The sequence below is a fragment of the Pithys albifrons genome, chromosome 4 (assembly GCF_047495875.1).
Source record: "Pithys albifrons albifrons isolate INPA30051 chromosome 4, PitAlb_v1, whole genome shotgun sequence".
Classification (NCBI taxonomy): domain Eukaryota; kingdom Metazoa; phylum Chordata; class Aves; order Passeriformes; family Thamnophilidae; genus Pithys; species Pithys albifrons.
In genome coordinates this window covers 3,181,957-3,206,430 of record NC_092461.1, presented here as the reverse complement: position 1 = coordinate 3,206,430, position 24,474 = coordinate 3,181,957, and the positions used below count along the sequence as shown (strand labels likewise).

The 24,474-nt window shown below is 47.9% G+C and overlaps 1 protein-coding gene across 11 annotated transcripts in view; it reads left to right on the top strand.

Annotated features, from left to right (window-relative positions):
- Positions 1-24,474, top strand: part of ATXN1 (ataxin 1) — a 221,830-nt gene that overhangs the window by 185,445 nt on the left and 11,911 nt on the right. For all 11 annotated transcript variants that reach the window (XM_071553218.1, XM_071553217.1, XM_071553214.1 and 8 more), the window contains one exon: positions 22,172-24,212. In XM_071553218.1, the coding sequence (XP_071409319.1) occupies positions 22,332-24,212 (1,881 nt within the window). In that variant the 5' untranslated portion in view covers positions 22,172-22,331. The remainder of the gene's footprint in view (positions 1-22,171; positions 24,213-24,474) is intronic.

Sequence of the window (24,474 nt, the reverse complement as noted above, 5' to 3'; positions counted from 1 at the left end):
TAAGAAAAAGAAATAATAATTTTCAAAAAGGACAGGGTGGAGCAGTTTAAGAGGTGGTGTGACTGTGCAAAATGGTCTTTGCTTTTCCACCAAAGCTTCAGTAGTGGTGAATTATTCCATATATATGAAAGAAGCATAAGCAGGGCTGAGCAACAGGGATATAACCATGTTTTAAACAGCTTTAAAGATGCACACAAGTTACTGTCCCCTGTTAACACCCAGACTTTCCTCCTTGTCCAGTTGTTTCCCACACAGAAATTTAAGTTACTCCCTGTAAGATACCACATTCCATGCAGTTTCCTCTTGGACAGTGGGTTTCTATCTATTGTATTATACCTGCAACCATAAATGGCATCCTGGTCATAAGATACAGAGATGTAGTTTATGTGTAAAACTGTTATGCTCTTCTGGAAAACCACATCAGTGGCCTGGCAGCTGGTGATGTTCTGATGCTGTGCCTAAAAAAGCTTTTCCTGAGGGAAGAACCTCCTGGGGTATCAACAGGTGACTTCCTTTTGCACAGCAGTTTGATGGCAGTGGCCAGATGGCACGTGGCACAATCCTGAACCAGACAAATTCTGCAGAGGTTTTACCTTTCCTTCTTCTGGGGACAGGATTTCATCTGTGTTCCTAAAGCTGTGCAGCCCTGGGGAGGATGGCAGGTTGCTCATGGGATGGGACTGACTGCAAGTTCTGGTCACCCAAGGTTTGTCTGCCCTGAACTGCAGGCAGGGGTAACTGGAAAAGGAGTTTGAACTTGGGTTTCCATCCCACTGTTGATGAGCGTTTTGCATTCAGTAGCGTGAGCCAAAGATTCCACACAAGTCCTATGGGGAGAGGCTGAGGGAGCTGGGGGTGTTCAGCCTGGAGAAGAGGAGGCTCAGAGGTGACCTCAGCACTGTCTGGAACTGCCTGAAGGGAAGTTCTGGCCAGGTGGGGGTTGGTCTCTTCTCCCAGGCACTCAGCAATAGGACAAGGGGGCACGATGGGCTCAAGCTCTGCCAGGGGAAATTGAAGTTGGAGAGCACAAAAAATTCTTTGCAGAGAGAGTGCTCAGGCATTGGAATGGGCTGCCCAGAGAGGGGGTGGATTCCCCATCCCTGGAGGTTTTTCACCTGAGCTTGGCGGTGGCACTGAGTGCCATGATCTGGTAAAGCGACTTTAGTTGGACCAAGGGTTGGACTTGATGATCTCGGAGGTCTTTTCCAACTCAATCCATTCTATGATTCTGTGATTCTATGAAAAATGGCAGACACATAAAGAAGGTTTCAGGCAGGAGTGAGTTCCTTTTCCTCAGCGTGTTCATGCCTGGATCTTACTTGGTGCTGAGCAGCTCCCACTCATGTCAGCAGTGCGACTCACGAGTAGGAACTGCACAGGTGAGGTGAAGGCTGTGTTTCTGCTGCTTTACACTCTTTAGGAGTGCCTAGTTGTGTTATTATTATTGTTTTTAATGTTTTGTGTTGCCCAGTGCCAGCAGCGTGGGCAGCCAGATGTGGCATCATTGTGGGAGCACTTTATGAAGTGCCCAAAAATGCATTCCCTTTGTTCTGCCAGAGGTGTTGTGAGAACAAGTGCCAGAGCGTGTCAGCAAATGCTCACAGTCTGAATGACAGGACAACAAGAGGAAGCCAAACCTGACACAGCATAAAGTTGCAGGGAAAATACGCTGGATTCACACACTCGAGGCCAAGTGTCTCCTTCTGTCTTCAAAGAAAGCTATTTGCAGAATCATTAAAAAGCTGTTTGTCTCAGTAGTTCATTTGAAATCAGAAAATGGAAACAGATACATGACAGGTACTAAGGATTTCTTCATTGCATGTACTCATATATCCCCTCATTCATTTCTTCTTGCATCTCTTTGTGTTGTAAAATTTAGACACAAAAGGGTAGTTGATGCTACTAACTCATGATTGCAGCAAGTATTTAATCATGTTCTTGCCATTGTTGAAGAACTGAATTCATCTCTGCAAAGATGTTATGGGAAAAAAAGTGGTTGGTCAATGGTATATTGTCAGGACATGTTTAAACAGTAACTGCAGTGAGATCATGATGATCTGAAATTAATATCCTTGGGAATCCAAATGCACTGTCTAGATAAAATATAGGTAGAATTGGCAAGAAAAGATAGAATTGGCTTCATCTAATTGTATTGTTTCTAATGCTCTCCTAACTCATGAGAGAGAGGGAAGCCAAGTGTGAGTGCTCTGCCAGCTGCAGCCAGAGGGCATCCTTAAAGCCTGGGGGCCAGGGGCAAAGGCCAGCACAGAGTTCTTTTTTTCTAGATCAGACTTTGATCTTGGCTGCCCTGGAAGAACACACATCCCTGGGAGAGGAGAGTGAGACTTCTGCAGCTCCCACACAGTCAGGTTTAGTGAAGGCCTAGAGAGCTTTTTAACATAACAAAATAAATGAACTTTTACCATCAGAGGCTCAGAGGTGACCTCAGCACTGTCTGGAACTCCCTGAAGGGAAGTTCTGGCCAGCTGGGGGTTGGTCTCTTCTCCCAGGCACTCAGCAATAGGACAAGGGGGCACGATGGGCTCAAGCTCTGCCAGGGGAAACTGAAGTTGGAGAGCAGAAAAAACTTCTTTGCAGAGAGAGTGCTCAGGCATTGGAATGGGCTGCCCAGAGAAGGGGTGGATTCCCCATCCCTGGAGGTTTTTAAAGTGAGCTTGGCCGTGGCACTGAGTGCCATGATCTGGTAAAGGGACTGGAGTTGGACCAGGGGTTGGACTTGATGATCTGGGAGGTCTTTTCCAACCCAATCCATTCTATGATTCTGTGATTCTATGGAACAGTTTTATGGTGGATGTGTTGAGCCCATTAAATGGCCAGGTGGGTGGGAGTGTGGCTTCTTTTCCTGCATTAATTAGATGAGGAAGTTTGTGATGGGATTTGTGTTATGTCTGTAGAAGGTAACTATGATTTTTAATCATAATAGTTTACCCTTCCAGTTCCCAGTGGCACATCCAAGGTCTGATGGCTGGGAAACACAGCGGTAGCCAAGGTCTCCAAGATCTCCTCTTCAGCATATTGGAAAGGCTCTTTGCTGTCCTGTTTCTCCAGACTGGTTATGTGAGAGATCAGTGTGTGTCATGCTGTGACGAAAGTGAGGAGAGGACTTGATGAAGGTGGGGCTGGAAGGATGCTTGGAGAGCCAAGATTGTTCCCACATACAGTCAGGAGCCAGGTTAACATCCTGGTGCTGTGTTTAGGTCACTCAGTCTTCAGGCCTTGGGCAGGAAGGCCAACTCCAGCTGGAGGTCATTGCACTTGGCTGCAGATAAAGCTTTGTGATGTTAAAAGCAGTCCTGGAAAGCATTGGGGTAACATCTGGTCAGCAGGAGATGATGCAGATTGCAGAGACCTGTTGGACTGGCCTGGGCCTCCTTTGGCCTTGCAGGAGCACATCTGAGTGTGAGGTCCCTTCGTGCTTATTAGAGAAGCATCTTTGTATATGAAAGAAGGAAGCAAGAAGTGATTCAAACTGCATCTGGGCCCACCTGTGGCCTGTGCAGCTGCATGGTCTGCCCTCCTCCTGGTCCCTGCACTGCCCCTGCCCTGCCCACCACAGCCACCCCCTCTGCTGGGGAGACACCCAGGCTTCAGTTCACTCTGCAGAATGTTTAGTCCAGCCTGGGAAGTGGGGCATGTGTAAGGAAAACCAAACAGCACACACAACCCCCAGCAGTCTTTTGCTGCCTGCCAGGCACGAGGGGCAGGCACTGGTGGGGTGTGGGCAGAGCCACAAGTGGCAGGCACTGGTGGGGTGTGGGCAGAGCCACAAGTACCCTCAGCTGGTGCCAAAACTGCCCTCACTCCGAGGCCAGGGATGGGGGGATGCTGGGGAAGGGAGAGCTCCAGTTTCATGGCATTGGGTGGTGGGGCTGAGCAGGGACTGTTGGCTCCATCTCACCAGCTGGCTCCCTCAGCAGTTTTTGCAGGAAGTGTGAAGAGAACACATTTTATGGGAGATATTTATCATTACCCTATACTGCTTAAATATAGCCTGTGTAGCAGGTTAGAGCTTGTTAGGCTTTTATCTTCTCAAGTTGGAGGGTGATGTATTAATCTATGAGAGCTGGAGCCTCAAGTGAATTACAGAAAGCCCCAGTGAGTAAAGATAAATGACATTTGGAAATTAACCCATTACATAGTCTTTTCCAATAAAGTGCTTACTGAAATATTAAATTGTAAATGAAGATGCTTCACGTCTCATTTGGAAGTCAGAAAGACACCTAGTTGTAATTCCACTACTGGTTTTCTTTTTTTTTTTCCCTCTCAGAGGTTTCATTCCTCCTGAAAGGTTCAGGGCTGACAACCCCAGAGGACAAAGTCTCCATTAATCCACTGAGCCAGCACAGCAGCTCCAGTGCAAGCTGTTCATGTGCTGCACTTTTGCTGAGGAAGGGGCAGTCCAGAGGGATGAGGTGTGAGCTCACACTTGGCAGCATCCAGCCTCCAAAACCAGAGTTGTTTGGCTCTTTATGAACCTGCACCTTCATTAATTTAACCAGGTTTAACTGTTGAGCTGGATTTAAGGTGGGCTGCTGCACAACACAGCAGGTTTGTGGAAAACCTCTGGAAGGTTTTCAGGTCCTCCAGACTCAGCCTGACCCAGGATGCACCTGAAGCTGAGCCTGGTTCTGATGTTTAAGAAGTGAGCAGTAATAATACTGAGATGCACACCAGTGTTTCTGGAGCTTGGCAGACCTTGTGGTCTTTAGGTTTGCTGCCCCACACCAAAGTAATGGGTGAAAACACCCCTGTTATTGCAAAGCAAGTCACTCTAGTTTTAAAGCAACATAAAATGCATGCAAGTTTCATATAGTCACCATTGGTGAGATTTGCTTTGCAGTAAATATTCCTGTCTAAATATCCTTGTTCCAGGCTAGGATTTATTTGCATGCTAACAAAAAGCCAGAGACAAAATGTTTTCAAGAATTCCCATCTCCAGCACAGCCATTGCTGTGATGACAGGTTTTATTCTCTGAACGTGGAACTGGACCAAGCCCAACAACATCAGCTCACTTGAGAGAGGAGCCAGCAGGAGTGACTTTCACTTCCAACCTGAGCTGGCTCCAAACCAAGGACCCAGAGGGCAGAACCTCTCCTTCTCATTATCAGTTGGTATCAGAGCCAATTTCCCATTTTCTTTCAGTGCTAGTGATGATAACAGAGAACTATTAAAGCCATATAATATTAAATATTATGGTAATTAGATAATCTCCTATAACTGTGATTTTTAAAGACTGTTTTCTTCACTGGCTTTTTCTTTCTGATGGCACAGGACAGACTTTGTCTTGTTTTGCAAGCCCTGCCACTGCATGAATGGACTCATGGACAGAGTTTGTTGCTGCTCATTTAATTGTGATTTGGCTTATTAATAAATTTGTAGTATAAGGAAGGCCTAATCTTGTGCTCATTGCTGTAAATAAATCCTAGCACTAAAGGAGAAAAACTTTAGGTAATAACCAGCAAAAAGTTTTTTTGTCTGACCAGAATGGTCCTGATTGTGTTACCAGAATGGTCCTGATTGTGTTACCTCCTCTGCATCCAATGTCTTCAGGCCACATTCTGCAGGTAGGAAATGAGGAAAACAGAGAGGTTGTCTTGCATCAGCTCTTCCCTTTAAAGATTATAATCTTTGCCATTAAATCCTAAACAAGTGGCAATTCATGTGCATATTTAACATTGTTTAACCTCTGTCTGAGATCAGTAGTTTGAATTTTTATGGAAATTTTGTACTTCCCTGCCTAATAAGGGTGGGTTCTCTGCAATAAACATGAAGGGAATAAACTCCCCTTGCAGGGGTACAAGGAAGCCCCCTCAGGAAGGCTTTTGCACCACTGGTTTATGTTGTTATGATGCAAAAAAAAAAAACAAACCCAGCCTTAAGAACATGTTGAAGATATGAACTAATGCTCTTATGAGCCTGACAACCTTCCCAGTCTTTAGGCTTAAAGTTGAGGGGTGGGAACAGACAGGACAGAGCAAAACTTTTTTATGGAGAGTGACACAAAGAACCCTTCATAGCAATCATAGACATTTTTAATGACATGCTGTACTAGTGCAGTTCTTCTGTTCTGGGCATCAGGGAGAGGGGCTGTAACCCACAGGACTTTTTTTGTCTTTTAGCAATTTTTTTCCTAGAGTCAGAAATGGGTGAGTGCACAGTCTCAGTTCTGACTCAGTCTCATGCTGTTAGTGATAGTGGCATTTTAACTGATATTGAAGCAAGGACAGAAAATAACATTTAAGAGCAAGCAAGAATGACAGAAATGCTAAGATGAGGAGAATAAAGAAGAAAAATGCTAAAACGGTAGTTCAGAAAAGAACAGAGTGTGGGGAGAAATAATTTTACACCAGAACTGTACAAAGAGTACTTGACCCCAGACTGAAAACTGGAAAAGCTTCTATTTCTTGTCAGACCAGCTTGATGTTCAGTCTAAGCTACTGAGCGACAATTTTGTTCTAGTCTGATCCTGTGTCTTTTAATTAGCTGGAGTTGTCATCCCCATCTTGGAGATGCTGATGTGAGCGGGAGCTCATCTCAGCTGATTTGCTCCACACTCTGCATGCAGAAAGCAGCAGCTGCTGCTGGTGATCCCAGGCCTGATTTGTCACTGTTCCACTGGAAATTTCTGCCTAACTGAACTAAGCTGTGCGAGGAGGCACCAGGTCTAATTGGAGCATTAGGTCTGTGCAGTAGGTGGCATTGCAGGTGGGGTTTTGCCGGTTTTCTGTCAGCTGGTAATTTATCTGTGACATTTATGGGGTTTTGATGGATGCAGGCAGTGCAATTGCATGGGAGAGCCATTATGTGCTGGTACAGAGTGGCCATGCTGTGACTTACACTGGTTCCAGAGGGCTCTCACAGGTTGTGCAATTTGAGTCCCAGCTCCTGTGGCCTCAGCAGGATCCTGGGCAGGCTCTTAACCTGAGTGACACAGATGACTCAGTGGTGTCACCCCCACCTTTGCAGCCTCTCACTGGAGTGGTTTCAACACAAAGCATGGTTGTCAGAATCACCTGCTAAAATCTTGATTTTTTGAGAGTCTTCCAGCATTTTCAGTGGCTGGGTGTAACGAGCATGTTCCCATCCTTGCCTGCAGCCCACCAGAGAACTGAAACAGTTCAGGGTTTCACTGACAGAGGTGAAGCAATTCAGATTATTATCTCTCATTACTATAAGATTATTATTTAGAGATTATCATAAGCCCATTCTGCATTCCCCCTTTGTGTTACCTGTGCAGGCAGCTTTCAACAGCAGCTCAGGCAATATATGTGTGAATCACAGAATCATAGAATGGATTGGGTTGGAAAAGACCTCCAAGATCATCAAGTCCAACCCTTGGGCCAACTCCAGTCCCTTTACCAGATCATGGCACTCAGTGCCATGGCCAAGCTCAGTTGAAAAACCTCCAGGGATGGGGAATCCACCCCCTCTCTGGGCAGCCCATTCCAATGCCTGAGCACTCCCTCTGGAAAGAATTTTTTTCTCATTTCCAACTTCAATTTCTCCTGGCAGAGCTTGAGCCCATCGTGCCCCCTTGTCCTATTGCTGAGTGCCTGGGAGAAGAGACCAACCCCCACCTGGCCAGAACTTTCCTTTAGGCAGTTCCAGACAGTGCTGAGGTCACCTCTGAGCCTCCTCTTCTCCAGGCTAAACAGCCCCAGCTCCCTCAGCCTCTCCCCACAGCACTTGTGCTCCAGTCCCTTCTCCAGCCTCGTTGCTCTTCTCTGGCCCCGCTCCAGCCCCTCAATCTCTTTCCTCAACTGAGGGGCCCAGAACTGAACACAACACTCAAGGTGTGGCCTCCCCAAGGCAGAGTCCAGGGGAAGGGTCACTGCCCTGGTCCTGCTGGCCACGCTAGTTTGGATCCAGGCCAGGATCCCATTGGCCTTCTTGGCCACCTGGGCACACTGGTGGCTCCTGTTGAGCTTCCTGTCCCTCAGTCCCCCCAGGTCCCTCTGCCTGGCTGCTCTCCAGCCACTCTGTGCCCAGCCTGGAGCACTGCAGGGGGTTGGGGTGGCCAAAGCAGCTCCTCTCTCCTTCCTTCCCCACTGAAGGGGATGGACCAACATCTCGAATTTCTGCTGAGATTCTGCAGCTCCTTCACCCCAATTCACCTGACAGTCCAGCAGTTTCCTTCTCTCCCTTTCTTCTCTTCCCTCTCATTAATCCAGCGTGGTCGCTGTCACCTCAGCCCAGCTGCACAGCAGAGAATACTGTGCTGTTTTGGCAGCAATTTGAGCTGAAAGGAAAGATCCTGCAGGCAGGATTGGACCTTTGGGTGGTGAGTTGAATGATGCTGTCACAGAAGAAGAAAGACTCTTTTTCCAGTGTTGCCCATGGGGTTTGCCAGGCAAGAGCAACAATGTGAGTTTTCATATATATGGGTAATCAACCTGGCAATGTTGCAAAATGCTTGGGTAGGTCTTGCCCCAGCTAGGAAAGAGTTCCATCTAATTAGAAATCAATGCTAAGGGGAAATTGTATTTCTGCCCATCAAAATTTCCAAGATCTCAAATAAACATTTCATGCTGTACTGGGAGGGAAATTTAAAGGTAGAGTGAAAATCAGGTAATAGATAAAAATATTTCACAAAACTGTGCAACAATGCCCATAGCTCTGGATTCCAGCTAGAGGATGGTTTCATTTCAAACCACATTTTTCTTGTAGTTACAGCATTTTTCAATCACACCCTCATTAAATATTTAAAACATTTCATTTTGGGCCCAGCAAGTAGGTTTTATTTTTTTTAATATTACTGGGAAAATATTTATGAAAAAGTTCCAGCAATTTTCCCCCACTGTAAATACATTCAAACAGTTTTGCCTCCAACAGATTCAGGTTTCAAAACAAATGTTTTCTAATGTAATTTTTCCTTGAAGAATTCATGACTTTTCTGTTAGACACTGTTGGTTCTGACTTAATTTTAGCCCAAGGGCAGCAGTGACTGTGCACCTTCTTTTGGTTTTAGTCTCACTAACCTCATACAGTGTTGTCAAGGTTTTTTTCTTAGGAGTTGAATAAATTCTGACCAGTTAAGTTATTTTAGTCATCTTGGTGTAATGATCTCATGATTATTCCATGTATTTCTACCATATCATTGTACCCAAGTGTATCACCCATGGCAGCAGTTATTTCATTTTTCTAAGAAAATGTAACATTCATTCACTTATTTCATATTTACCATAAGGAGTCTGCAAATTACTAACCATTTATGAAAAAGAAACCAAACCAGATTAAGAGATGTAAAATCATTATGCATTCAGGAGGAAAACTCAGAGCAGGCAGAGAGAGAGAGAGAGAGTGTTAAACACATTTGATGCTGGAGAATCACTTGGTCCAGAACTAAACGAATGTAAATAAACCCAGGGAAAAAATCTCTTTTCCCTTTTGCTGTAGGAATGAGGATGGTGGGACCTTGCAGGTCCAAGGAGTGCCAATAAAATCTGGAACTGCATTATCATTTATTTATGTCTGAAAGGAGCTGTGCAGCAAGTTGTACCCATGTGCATAACGTGATATAATGAATTTAAAAGATCAGCATTGCAGTTTAAAATAAAATTCCAGACAGGTGAATCTCTGTGCTTGGAAAGTTGTGAAGCCTCCCTTTGTAGCTGAATTGCAAGATAATAGATTTTAAATGAATCACTAACTTTTGATTGCCTTTGCATCCGGTGGATTCAGCTGAAGCCACCAACTTTGATGAAGGAGGGAATCAACATTTCTCTTTCAGGCTTTGTTTGTATAAACAGGCAGCTGTTGAATATGCTGAAGAGTGAGGAATGTGAGCAGAGAGACAGCAAAAGCGAGTGGAAATCTCTGAGAAATACCACTAATACATTGGACTGCAGTTCAGCATTTTGTTATGGGCCTCACTGGTATTTATACAGTCAACACAATGAATGGAGCTGCAGTGAATGACTTGTACAATTTGAATTTCTCAGTGTGCTCAAGAAGTGATTCTGTTTCTCTGGCAAAAAAAGATGATTTTTTTTTTCCTGCCGTTTCAGGGATTAGGTAAATCCCCATGAGTGATGACAACAGACAGAACTGGGGCTTGCAGAAATACAGAATGGAAAATATACTTGACACTTGTGAGAAGTGAACTCTGAGCTGGTAGTGTGGTTAGACACGCAAGCCTCATTTCACAGGACTGAAATATTGCCTTCTCATTCTCCTGTCCTGAAGCATGAAACCCCACATTCTTCTAATGATTCTTTCAGAGACAGAAGTGAAATTATTCATACAAAGAACCAGAATTGCTCAAGCCACATCCCTTTTATTTCACTAGACCAAACTACAAGTTCTGCCCAAGTTTGGATGATTTGGGATAAAATTCTCATAGTGTTCCCAGGCTGGTTTTCTTCTTCTGTTCCTTTATGTTCCTCACCTTCTGATAACCTGCTTTAAAACTCCTGTAGCTGTGTCAGGAATCCCACCTTGCTGGGTGTTCCATGGATGGAGGAGAGGCTCAGGAGGAGGAATTTTGGGGTGGTTTGTTGCCCTGATGCCAGGAAAGGAATCTGCTGCCTCAAAGAAGGCTTGGGCAGCTGTTGGAGCAGGAGAGGGAAGTTGGCATAGGAAGGGAGAAGGGGGTTGCTTTGTGTCCTGAGTGAAGTACTTGTGTCAGGGATGCAAGAGAAGGGAAGTAAAGCAACAAAGGAAGAGCCTCTGAGCTTTGGACACCATTAGAGAAGTGTTGGAGACAGGGACAAAGGTGATGAAAGAGGCTCAGTGCTTAAGTGCTGGGATAATTGAAAGGCTTGAGACTGAACTTCTGGTGAAGGAGCCTGACTTTAGTGAGGGTACTCTGGGGCTGCTTGGCTGGTGTCCCACACACTTTGGAGTGCAGAAAACCAAGGGCTACAAAACTTGTTGTCTTCAGACACCTTTGCATCTTTCTTTTTTTAAATTCTGTTAATGCAGTAGAAGCATCTTAAGTAGCTTTTCTTTTCTCAGCAAATCCTCTGTGCTGTCACGTAGCAAAGGAGGGATGTTCAGGCCTGCTTTGCTGTTCACTCGCTGATGAGCTGCAACATTTCACTTTCCCTTGTAGCCCTTGGATGTGGCAATAGCTGGTGGTCCCAGAGGTTTGTCTGCTGGTTACTTTGGGTGTGTTTGAGAACCATTCACCTACACAGAACTTCAGGAGGGGAACCAGGAGTTAGCCATGGGCTTCTGTGGTGTGGTCACAGGAGGAGCTGGGATCAGAGTAACACGTGTTGGTTTGGGGTCTTTTAAATCCTTTCTTTAAGTGCATCTGAACTGCAGACCTTACACTGACAACCCCTTTAGAAAGTCTCTGTCTGATTTGCCATTTGTATGGTGGTTTGTGGCAGTGGCCATAGACGATTTCAGGAGGGGGTTTTCTCACCTGAAGAGAAACAGTGACTTGTAGGCTCTCTAGAGAAGAGGCAGTTGAAGTTCCTACACAAAATATTTGTGTTCTCCATGGTAAGAGAAGATGGAGGGTTATAAGACCTGATTTGCATCACTGGAGAAAGGTGGGGAGTGTGGATGCTCTTGAGGGATGACAGCCAGGTCTTTGGCTGAGGATTTGCACCAGGGTGTGTCCATTTTCATTATATAACCATAAACACTGTATTGAAAAAGTCTGAAGTGCTTTTTATTTCCATGTGACTATTATGGACTTGCTCTGAGTAACCTGCCATCTGGGTTCTTTGCACAGGGCAGGAAGGAGGGGGAGAGATGCTGGCTGCTTCCCTGCTGTGGCTCAGCTTCCACTCTGGGAAATGTAACACCTCTCCCCTTTCCCCAATGCCCAGCCTGGTTCACTGAATGAAACTCTTCACAGAAAAATCAGAGCTGACTCTCAAGGCCTGCTTGTTGGAATAGTCATAAAGCAGCTTTCTTGTAGCATTCTGGAAAAAAAATGCAGTGAAAGTCAGTCTGATGACAGCTAGAGGGAAGTAATAATGTTCTTTGCAAACTTACATGTAAAAACTAAGAAAAACAAGTGCAAGAACTGTGCAAGGGAGGGGACTGATGTTTGAGTGCTACATGCCTGCAGGAAATCTTATGTTTACAGATACAGGGGTCAGACAGATTTCCATTACTGATTGCTTATAACATTGGTTGTGTGGTCTTCCTTTCTTTTTTATTTTTCTTTTCTTTTTTCCCTTTCCTCTTTCTGTTCTGCTTTGGTCCCTTCTGTGTGGATTAATCTATACAACGTCTGTGGTATGTGTGAAAGAAAGGGTAGCAACCTTGCAGCAAAATGAGTTGAGTTGATCCTGCCACAACTCCTTTGTCCCCCCTAAATAATCCAATTAATTAGTCATTGCTCTGGGGCAGTTCCCTACTCTGCTGGCTGTTCTGACTTTCAGGGCCACTCTGGATTCCGAGGTCTCCAGTGCTGGTGTCTGACCCCACCAGCTCCAAAGCCCTCGGTGCTTTTAGGGAGGCAAAGATGCCTTTGTGCCCGGGCTCTGAGCAAACCCAAAGCCTGAGGATTGTCACACTACCCTTTCCTCTCCACCCCAGTGTGAGCATGCTCTGTGCATGCATGGCACTGGCTATTTGCCAGCTTTAGTGGAATTTTTTTTTTCTTGAATGAGTGAGTGAATGAATGAATGAATACCTGATTAAGTTAATGAAGCTGAGCCAATGGTGGGAGGGAGCGACTTGGCTGCTGCCTGCTCTGAGAGATCTGGCAGCACATTAGACTTGCATAACGCTCTATAGCTCCATGCTGTGCTCCATATGAGCCACAGGAGAGGGCTGCAATGATTCCTCAGCGTTTCTGCAAGCAGCTGCAGGTCCCAGTTATCCTCCTCTTGGCCACTTCACTGTGTTGGGGAGTCCTTGCCTTGCGCCGTGGAGTTCCAGGGGCACCTGGGTAAGATGCTTTCACAGAAGTGATCACAGCACTGAGCAAGCATGTTCGTGGCTCAGTGGCTTTTCCAAAAGGTCCATTCAGACTTCCAAGCTGTGACTCACTGGACCCACACGTTCACTGCAGGAATGTTTTTAGTTCCCAAGTTCAAAACTCCCATATAAATAACCTCGATGGGAGGGGTGTGATTTTTTTGTTTTCTTGTTCTTTCTTCACTTGGCTGGGAGAAGGGGGGAGCAAAAGGTTTTCTTGTATCTTGAATTTTTGGTTTGTGGTTTTTTGTTGGTTTTTTTTTTTTGTAAGGAACATAATTTTTAAATCCTCAGAGTTCTTTTTGATTGTTGTTTAAAGCAAGTTCTTTCTGGCAGTCTTGGATGGTACATACCTTTGTTTCTCACATACTTAAATTAAGAGTACTGCCTGTTAACACACCGCCTTCATTTGTCAACATTCCTTGCTCGAGAATAACGATGGTGCTTTGCATTCTTAGTTGGAACGGGTGGGTTTTTAAATTACAACTGGAGCCTGACTGTGGAGCCTGCTATGTTGTTATAATCCTGCATTATTTCATTTTCTTTTGATTGTTTTTCGTGTTGCCTGGTCAGAACAGTCAGGGCAGTCTCACCCCCGCCGTGCTGGCCTCAATCAAGTGACGTGGTGGTGGAATTGGGCTCTGTGCCCATTTTATCTGCCTGCCATGCTCTCCATTAAGGAGGAGGGAGGCACTGAGTCAGGAGGAGTAACCAACCACTTGGTTTTGTGGGCTGCAGGGCCAGGTCAGGCATTTCATGGGGAGAGGGGATGCAGAAGGGTTGCTGTGCCTTTGTTTCTTGCCCACATGTGTTCACACACATGCACTGACTGCAACATGTCGCCTGTGTTGAGATTGTCAGAGTGGGCAGTGCTGCAGGGCACACCCAAACATAGCTGACCATGAGTGAAGAGGAAAAGATTGAAGAACTGGGGGGGAAAAAAGGTGTCTGAGGGGGATGTTGAACTTTCTCTCAGCCCTCCATAGTGCTGGGGGAATGTGCTGCGTGTCTTGAGTTCAGGGTCAGCGGCTGGTGCTGGTTTTGGCAGCAGTGATGGTCAGTGCTCTGATTTGGGAGGGCACTGAGTGTGTGCTGAGCCTGTGAGCAAGGGCTTGTGCACAACTGCCTCAAGTTAAAGCTTTGCTGAATGAAGCCTGAGAGAAGGCAAGGTGTTGGAATCCATTTCAAGGAGAATTTGACATCAATTCACATTTCACACTTTACAGATGGACTAATTATAGTCTAATTTGCTAGCATGTGGAATCTACCAGAGAAGAAGTCTGCAGGGAGGACATCCAGGGAAAGGCACTCAGTGTGCAGCAGACCTTTCCAACCCTGTCCCTGGAGCTCTGCTCTCTCTCCAGCCCCTTATCAGCCAGGCTTAAAGGCACACTCCTCCCCGGGAGCACCTGTGCTTATCTGCAACATGGCTGCTCCCAGTTGGCTGCTGCCTCTTGGTGTTCCTGGCTGGATCTTCAAAGGGGTGAAACACCCCCAGTTTCTGTCATTTTTTCGTGGGGGTCTTACTGGTGTCTCCTGGCAGCGGAGCCAGGCATTGCTCTCATTTGTTTTGCAGAAGGAGGAGAACGTTAGCAAGCGTTTCCAGACACATGGAAGGAGACCTGTGTGACATATCTGCAGTACAAATGTGTTCATACAGGCATGACAGTTTCTGTCACAAGTTAAAATGAGTGGCGAGTGGGTGTCGCTACGTTTATAGTCACTCATGTGAAATTTTCAATGGAAAATTGTGTAGGCAGCTCCCATTGTAGCCAGGCACGTTTTAGATAAATGAAAAACATCAACAAAGTAATTTCAGTATTAGACTTGTTTATAAATGAACTCTATTCACTCATTTAAGCTGCAGAAGCGCCTCGAGGGGATGGGTAGAGGAGTAAAGGATGCTGCTGAGCCCTGTCATACAAACTGGTCTTGCCAACTCGATGTCCTGCTCTGGCAGAAGTCACAGAATCAGAATCACAGACTATTTCTGAGTTGGAAGGGTCCAGAATCACAGACTGTTCTGAGTTCGAAGGGACCCACAAGGATCATCGAGTCCAACTCTTCAGTCAATGGCCCACACAGGGGATTGAACCCATGACCTTGGCATTATTACAACCAAGTTTTAACCAACTGAGCTGATCTCAGGGCAGTCAGTGCAGTGCAGGAGATAAAAGGTTAGGTGTTACACTGGCCACTTGCAGTGTGGCATTGGTGGGATCCATCTTTCTGTCCTGGTGTCCATGGGGTTGAAGGAGCACTTTAATATACGAGTTTGCTCCACGGCTTCCATGCTGCCACCACAGACTCCAGGTACATGTCAAACCCTGAGAGTGGCTCAGTTGGTTAAAACTTGGTTGTAATAATGCCAAGGTCATGGGTTCAATCCCCTGTGTGGGCCATTGACTGAAGAGTTGGACTCGATGATCCTTGTGGGTCCCTTCCAACTCAGAATAGTTTGTGACTTCCCTGGTACCTGCAGTTGGTGGTCCTCATGCTCCTGGCACAGCTGCCACTGAGGCTTTGGGAGCAGGGCTTTAGGAGTTTGGCAGGCATCTGTCAGGCTATAAAAGCTTCAGTGCAGCATGGGGGTAAATCATGCTGCTGAAATGTGCTGCAGTGTCACAGCTGGATCAGCTCTGCCCGTGGGACTGTGCTGCTCACAGTCAGCTGAGCTGCAGCCCCAGGCCTGAGCTGCCCCAGGACTTTCCTCTGGGGCTGCACGTAGAGGTACTTCCCATGAGGTCAGCTGAGGTGCAGTTGCTGCTGTGCAGCTGAGAGAGAAAGCCATGCATCAAGCTGTGCATGCTCCCATGGCTTTGCCCCAGGGCTCAGACCCTTCCTTAGCACTTGCATCCCTTCCCTTCCTCTGTAGAGGCAGAAGGCTCAGGAGTCCAGCCCTTCACCCTCAAAAAAACTTCACTGTAATCAGCATTGTCAGCTCTTGCATTTTTATCGCTAGTCTGTAGATATCTGATGCTGTTTCACAAAACTCCAGTTCCTGGTGTCAAATGATGAGATGGGAAATTCCACTTTTAGCTAAACTAGTGAGTTTCTGATCTGGTGGCTTGCAGAGAAAAGCCAGAGCCCTTGAGCCTGAAAGGCCTCATGAAGCAGCAGGGCAAGTTAAAAGAAGTAGCAGTTATAATAATGGTAATAATGATGATGATGCTGCTGCTACTACTACTACTAATAATAATACTAAATCCCTTTGCCTTTATAATTTTAATTAATTTTCTATTTGTAAACTCGTATCAGGTTTGCTGTGCATCCAGAGCATGGCATGGCTCCTGCAGATGCTGAAAATAGAGGCATTATCCTGTTGCAGCAAGGGCATGGCACCCAGGTGAACAGAAACCCACAAACTTATGCAAGTTAGTTCCAACTCTTCATTCAGCAGTTGCCTTAACTAAAATGGAAGGTAATTCTAGCACCATATTCCTGTGCAGTTCACCAGCACCTACCACACATAATAACTCTGTCCTTAACCACAGAGTAACCAGAGTAAAACAGGAAACATGGTTGTCTCTCCTTTTGCTCAAAATTCAGGAGCTAAGTAGCAGAGACAGAGAGTTTACCACTGGAATTGTTTTCTATTAGCCAATTTGTATCACATGCATTTGTGAATGGCTGTCCTGAAACTCCATCATCTCTCTGTCCTTTTGGGAATGTGTCTTATTACACTGTATTTTCCTCCTAAATCTTCCTCTTTCAACTCTAGTACCTACATACTTGCACCATGAAATCCCATGGGAATGTCGAGCCTTTGGGCATCTCACGTGCAGTGCTGTGCTTGGTTTTTATATTCCTTGGAGTCTGTCTGATGTGACTGGGAGGAGGGAGGACGTGCAGAAAAGCTGCTCACTGTGCCAAAACCTGGAGCAATTTGCTGTGGCAGATTCCCAAAAGTATAATAAGAGCTAACACTGCAGTGGACAATCCATCTTGCAGACGTCGTGTTGATCAGGAATTCTTTCATTTTGGGAGGAGAATTTCAAATTTTATTAGAGGTTTTCATGTTTCTTATTAATGGATCTCTGCAGTTGGCCCTCCTGGGAATTCTGCCAGAGAGCTGTGAAATTGGTGGGATTGGACAATAAACTCCTATAGCTATTGTTGGCGTGTGCTGAGCTGCACATGGCAAGGCTAATGGAATCTGTAGCAGTTACAAGGATGAATATGTAGCTGGCAGTGGGCAGGGTGGAGAGCAGGGGGAGAAAGCTGGCACATAGATCTGAGAGCCAGAGTGCAGCTGCAGAGCCCTCTGCAATGTGCCTGTCTTTTCACCTCTCTGTATCTGATCTTGCAAGATGCCTCCTTGGAGGGAAGGGGAGAGCTGGGGCCAAGAGCCCTCCCTTCTCACTGATTTCCAGGCTGCTGAAGTTACTCAGTCATCTATCGTGATAGGATGGGCAGGTGATTTGAGGCGGGAGCATCAGACTGTGCTGCTGCTTCTGCCCAGTGACACAAAGAGCCATTTATCAGCCTCAACTCTTTACATGCTGGGCAGGGGAACGGTGTCTGAAGCAGGGAAGACCCCATTTTTTTATTGCACAGATAAATGTGAGTGTTTACTGGTAATACCTGGAGCTGGAAGGTGAAAGTTGAAAAGTTGTAGCAATCTGTGTGTTATTAGGGCTTGGGATCTGAGGAGCCTTTCCAACAGTAAGGGACTGGTTTGAATTGGACATCCCTGAAGCTGGAGGCTGACAGCTGCCCCCCTTGGGTGATTGCTCCTTTCAATAAGGCAAGCAGGGTGGTGGCCCAGCCCTTGCTCCTGGTGGCCCCAGCCCTTGCTCCTGGTGGCCCAGCCCTTGCTCCTGGTGGCCCAACCCTTGCTCCTGGTGGCCCCCGCCCTTGCTCCTGGTGGCCCCAGCCCTTGCTCCTGGTGGCCCAGCCCTTGCTCCTGGTGGCCCCAGCCCTTGCTCCTGGTGGCCCAGCCCTTGCTCCTGGTGGCCCCAGCCCTTGCTCCTGGTGGCCCAGCCCTTGCTCCTGGTGGCCCCAGCCCTTGCTCCTGGTGGCCCAACCCTTGCTCCTGGTGGCCCCAACCCTTGCTCCTGGTAGCACATGTCAGTGTGATCTTGCTGGCAACTGCAGAAAGGTCAGGGACCAGAGAGGATGAGGGACCAGATTTTTTAAGGAGTTTTAGAGACACCAAAAATGATGTTGGCTGCATGGTGGGACCACAAAAAGTGTCTCATTTCTGATGGCAGTGAAAGTCCTGCTGTTTGCATAGCCAGGTGCTGCCGTTGTTGGTGAGTTTGGCCCAAACTTCTCTGTACCCCCCAACTCGTCCTGGGTGCCTATCCCTGTGTGTTTGGAGGCTTGCATTGCTGGTTTTACCTCTCTGCAAGGAACTCCAGATAAATAAAGGAGCTCAGCTCCTCAAGCTGTAACCCAGTATCCTCTCCAGAGTTTTAAATTTATTAGATGAAATAAATAGAAAAACACTGTTGGGGGAAACATAGTAAGATATAAAGTGCCTTACAGAGAGACATTGGAGTTTTGCATGAAAATGCACATCCTGAGCTCCAGTGAGCAATCCCTGTGGGACCAGAGCAAGCCCAGATGGTGACTCCTCCAAGTGATTATTTTTCTGCCTTAAGCCTTTCCAGGAATTGGAGTGTGGGCAGGCTGCCAGCGGACACTGGCTGTCCAGACACTTTAGCAATGTTCCATGTGTACTCACTGCCAGAGATACCAAAGTCCAGCTGCTCTGCCTGATCTCTTTGTCCCCTTTACCTTCCCAGCCATAATTGCACATGCCTGCACGCACGCACTTGGGTCACACACACACGCACTGAGCAGGAGCAAGGAATCACCTGCTGTTTGCTGCTCCTGTGTGTGTCTCACAAATCATGATTGACAGCTCTGCAGTCAAAGAGAAAGGAAATCTCCAGAGTCAGAAAAATGACTCGAATCCAAAAAAAAGAGCGTACAAATAACAAAGCCTGCGGTGCACCACAGAAGGCAGGAGTTTGTCTTTCTAGGACAGCCAGCAAAAAACTGTTTAACCAGGTCTTGTACCTCCTGCCTTTGAGACTCTCATGTTTGGGTTGTCTCTCTTTCATTGCTTCCCAAGCAAAATCGGTCCTGTTTTATCTTTACTGTTGCTGGAACTTGAGTTATGCTGAAAAGTTATCATTTTACTTCTAAGTCTTGAAGTAGAAGTAGGAGCTGTTTTATGCTGCACATTTGCATTTTTACAAATCTCATCCTGTGTCTGTTGAGAGTTCAAAGTCTCACTATGAAGTGTTTGGGCTTGGAAAAGTGGGGCAATATTCACTGCTCCATGGCTGTGTCATCCCTTGTCTCAAATTTGTTTATTCCTCTCATGTTCTCTGGGAGGTTTTGGGCAGCCCTTTGTTATCAGTGATGATGAAGTCAGTCATATGAAAGATTTACACACAAAATAAAAGTCCCCAAAGATTTAGTATTTGGTATTTTTGAAGGATGTCAGTTTTGACATTGGGGGACACCTAAAACTCAGTGGTTCAATGCAATGCTGTTTGAGAAGAAAACCTTTGCATCAGCTCCTGCAGAATGAAACTGCCACATTTCATCGAGCTTTATAGTAGTACTTTGGATGTGGAGGAGTTGAACCCATATGCCTTGGACTTTTGGAACCACTAGCTTTGGGGAACTTGGTTTATCCATCACAGCCAAAGAGACTGGCCCTATTTGGTCCCATGTACAAGCTCCTGGCTCTGTTGAAGGCAGAGCAGCCAGCCCTCTGCTCCCAGCTTTTTCCTCTGGGAGTGTATCTAAATTCTGGCTTGCAGCTCATGTCCATATCCAGGAGAGATTGGAGGATGGTCCAAGCCCAGAAAGAGCTTTCTGTGGCAAGGGGAGCAGGAGGAGCACCCCATGTTGAGGGCAGCACCTCAGCCAGGATCTGCTGACTTACCTACCCAAGCTGAGTGCCCAGGGCAGAAGGATCTGCTGACTTACCTACCCAAGCTGAGTGCCCAGGGCAGAAGGATCTGCTGACTTGCCTACCAAAGCTGAGTGCCCAGGGCAGAAGGATCTGCTGAGTGCCCAGGGCAGAAGGATCTGCTGACTTACCTACCCAAGCTGAGTGCCCAGGGCAGGAGGCTACAGTGAGCTAAAGTTAACCAAGGATGACTGCGCAAATGTGAGCTCGGCAATGTTATTTTTAGCCAAACTTAAAAAGAAAAATCTGTAAGTCATGTGTAATATAATAATTTTAGCTGTTGCCAAGACACGCTGAGCAACTGTTAGGAAGAGGAGGAAGACCCGTGCTGATCTAGCAGGGCCCCTGTCTCCTGGCTGCCCTTGCAGTGCCGAGGTGGCAGCGCTGACAGATCAGGGCAGGGCAGGATAGTGGTGCCCAGTCCCTGGGCTGCCCTGCTCGAGCCATCACTGCTCATCTGAAGCTGCCTCAAGTCCTTTCATCTTCTGGATTGCCTCAAACCCAGGGAATCCACCCTTTACACCCCTCCCCCTGCTCTGGCTTTTGGTGTTTCATTACTGTTTATCAATATTTAAAGAATGGAATAATTAACTTAAGACTGATTGTATCAAACCATTAGGAGGTTTGGACTTTTCCTGCAGGCTTACAGCAGCTTGGAGGACCATAAACGTAAGGAGTGCTCTTAAAGATAGGTTTAATCTTAGTCTAGTGTGTCTTCAAAGTACTTCATACACATATAAACATCAGGCTTATTGTTCATTAGAAGCAAGGCAGCAGGGAAAGAAATCCCCCAAAGGAATATTACTTGCCATAAGATAAGTATCATTACTGCTGCTCAGCATTCCCTTTAAAGTGGGTATATCCTACTTCCATCTTCTTTTACATCCACTCTTAGTTCTTTCTCTCTCCATATTTCTTACCTGTAATGCATGCTCTTCATGTTAAGCTGCTGGTCATGTGAGGTTTCTCAGCACCCATTTTGGCATAACTTTCAAAACAGACAGAAATGCAAATGGCAGGTGGTGGCTGGACAGGGGCTTGGGCAGAAGTTTCACTCTCCATGAAGTTTGTAATGGGACAAGGCCAGGTAAGTTTCAGGAAGGTGGGAGAGACCTCTTCCTTTTCAAACCATGATGTGTTTTAGTTATGGGATGTTCTTCAGCAGATAATGGAAGAGTCAGAAAGACTTTATTGCCTTTAGGTGAATTAGGTGATGCAGAGCAGAGAAAGCAACTGTTCTGCTCCCCAACAGCAAAATCAACCCAACAGAAAAATGTGAGCTTTTGCAGTGGTGGGGGATCCTGGTTTGGGTCAAGAAACCCAAAGGTGATTATCTTCTGGTGAGGCAGCCACAGGGCTGAGTTTGCTCCGTGTTTGGACCTATGGCCATGGCTGTGAGTGTGGTACCTGCAGCCCCTCTGATCTGGCAATCACTGAGAAACGTGGTGGTTGGATCCTGCCAGAGATGGTGATGGTGCCAACGCCTGGCTCTGGTCATCCTGTGGTTGCCAGGGAGTATTCCCCCAGCACAGAGTCCTGCCTGGACACCTGGCCATGAGGTGTCAACAGCAGAGGGAGTTCAAAGCACTGGGTAAAAAAAAAAAGACAACGCACACATCAAAAACCTGGCTGGGAGCCATATCTGGCTCTGTGCTGCTGCTGTAAATAGATCACATGGCTGAGGTTCATTGCCAGACTGGTAGCTGAAGGGCACGTGTGCCTGTAATGAGCTGTGGTGTGGAGGGGAGACAAGGAGGCAGCTGCTGCCTCCACAGCCCTGCATGGTGTGATGTGAAGTCACTCTGCAGGTGACTCTGGGTTCAAGGGTTTGGGAGTGACCCACCACCTTCCCTCTGCACTTATTGCTAACATAAATATTGTGTATGTGGCTGTTCCTCAGGGCTCCCTGCTGCACTCCTGTGGTTTTTAGGACATGGTAAGGTGAAGGCAGTGTGCTCATTGCCAGGGAAGGAGGGTCTGGAAGAACAACAAACCATGCACCATAGACACATGAGGGTTTTCCTAGAGGAAGGAGAAAGGGCCTTGGGAAATAAATGACTGCTGCTAAATGTGGTGAGTTATGGCCAGGGAGTTTCTGATCTGCCTAAAGTTTTAAACATTTTCCTGATGCATTAGCAGACATGCCCAGAATTTTTGCTGCTTCTTGCAGTCCAGCCTGTTGATATGAGAGTGGCAATGCCTGACCATTTGGTGCTTTTTTTCCAAACGTTTTTTTTCTTGTTGGCTGTTTTGGGGTGCCTGCTCATTTGTTTTCACTTCTCAGCTCTGACAATGTGACTCCCCCTCCCTTGCCCACCCTCTCATTGCAGAATCCAGAGGAGCTGTCGGAGGATCGTGCTCACAGGGAGATGATTCCTCATGAAGTCACTGGATCCCTTGCAGAAATCAAATGTGACTTTCCATTTATCAGACTGAAATCAGAGCCAGCCAGACAGTGAAGCGAGCACAGTGGAGGGGGGACGGCGAAAGATGAAATCCAACCAAGAGCGGAGCAATGAATGCCTGCCACCTAAGAAGCGAGAAATCCCTGCCACCAGCCTGCCTTCGGAGGTGAAGCCGGTCCTGCCAAACGAAAACCACCGTGCAGACAACCTGGCATGGCTCCCCACGACCCCCAGCGGCCAGGGCAGCCTGGGGAGCCGGCACCGGCCCGGGGGAACGTCATCAGTGGAGGCAGGTTTGGCGCAGGGTTTGCACAAGTCGCTGTCCGCAGGGCTGGACTATTCCCCGCCGAGCGCGCCCAGGTCCGTTCCAGCCTCCACCACTCTCCCCACGGTGTACTCGCCCGCCCTCTCCCAGTCAGGGACCCCCGTTTCCCCCGTGCAGTACACACACCTGCAACACACCTTCCAGTTCGTCGGGCCCCAGTACAGCGGGTCGTACACCGGGTTCATCCCCTCGCAGCTGATTTCCCCGACAGCCAATTCCGCGACCAGCGCCGTGGCGGCGGCCACAGCCGTGGCGACCACTCCATCCCAGCGCTCCCAGCTGGAGGCTTATTCCACTTTGCTGGCCAGCATGAGCGGCTTAAGCCAGCAGGGGCACAAAGTTGAGCCGCACCTGGTCAGGACGCCTGGACTGATCGCTGCTGGGTCTCCTCCACCCACCCAGCAGAACCAGTACGTCCACATTTCCAGCTCTTCTCAGAGCACCGTCAGAAATGTCTCTCCTCCAACCATCCCGGTCCCCCTGCACCCGCATCAGACAGTGATCCCGCACACCCTCACCCTCGGCCCTTCCTCCCAAGTGGTTGTGCAGTACACGGACTCAGGGGGCCACTTTGTCACCAGGGATCCCCCCAAGAAACCCGAGAGCAGCCGGCTGCAGGCGATGCAGGCCAAGGAGGTCCTGAACGGCGAGATAGAGAAGAGCCGGAGGTACGGCATTTCACCTTCCGCCGACATGGGTCTGGTCAAAGCAGGCAATAAACCAGCTCCCCATCATTACGAGACCAGGCACGTGGTGGTCCACTCGAGCCCTGCTGAGTACGGCGCGCGGGATTCCTCCGGTGTCCGAGCCTCCGTCATGGTGGTCCCCAACAGCAGCACGCCCACGGCAGACATGGAGGTGCAGCAGGCCACCAACCGTGAGACCTCCCCCTCAGCCCTCAACGACAAGGCAAGCTTGCACTTAGGAAAGCCAACCCACCGGTCCTACGCCTTGTCTCCGCAGCAGGCTCTGGGCCACGAGGGGGTGAAGGCAGTGGCCACACTGTCCCCTCACACCGTCATCCAGACCACCCACAGCGCCTCTGAGCAACTCCCCGTCGGGCTGCCGGCGACGGCTTTCTATGCTGGGACGCAGCCGCCGGTGATCGGCTACCTGAGCGGCCAGCAGCAAGCCATCGGGTACCCCAGCAGCCTGCCACAGCACCTGGTGATCCCTGGCACCCAGTCCCTGCTCATCCCGGTGGGCAGCGCGGACGTCGAGCCGTCGGGAGTCGCGCCCGCCATCGTCACGTCGTCTCCTCAGTTTGCAGCAGTGCCTCACACGTTTGTCACCACCGCCGTCCCCAAGAGCGAGAACTTCAGCGCGGAGCCCCTCACCACCCAGCCTGCCTACCAGGCCACCATGGTGCAGGCGCAGATCCACCTGCCCGTGGTGCAGTCCATCGCCTCCCCCGCCGCCGCCCCGCCCACGCTGCCCCCGTACTTCATGAAGGGGTCCATCATTCAGCTGGCCAACGGGGAACTGAAGAAAGTAGAGGACTTGAAAACAGAAGACTTCATCCAGAGCGCGGAGATCAGCAATGACCTGAAAATAGACTCCAGCACTGTGGAGAGGATCGAAGACAGCCATAGCCCAGGCATTGCCGTGATACAGTTTGCGGTTGGGGAGCATCGAGCACAGGTAATGGCAGGGTGGAGTGGGGTGGGGGGGTTACACTGGGGTGCATCTCATTTGGTTTGGATCCACTCAGAGTTGGTTCTTCATCCAGCCCTGAGACAAACTGTGGACCAAAAATCATCCTTCTCACCGTGCTGGGGAAGATCAGGGTCACACTGATGATAAATGTAGTCTCTTGGATATAAAATGGGTCTTTTCTATAGCTGGAGAACCCACAGGAGGACTTACACGATTTTCATGGGGTTTGATTTAATACAGTATGAGA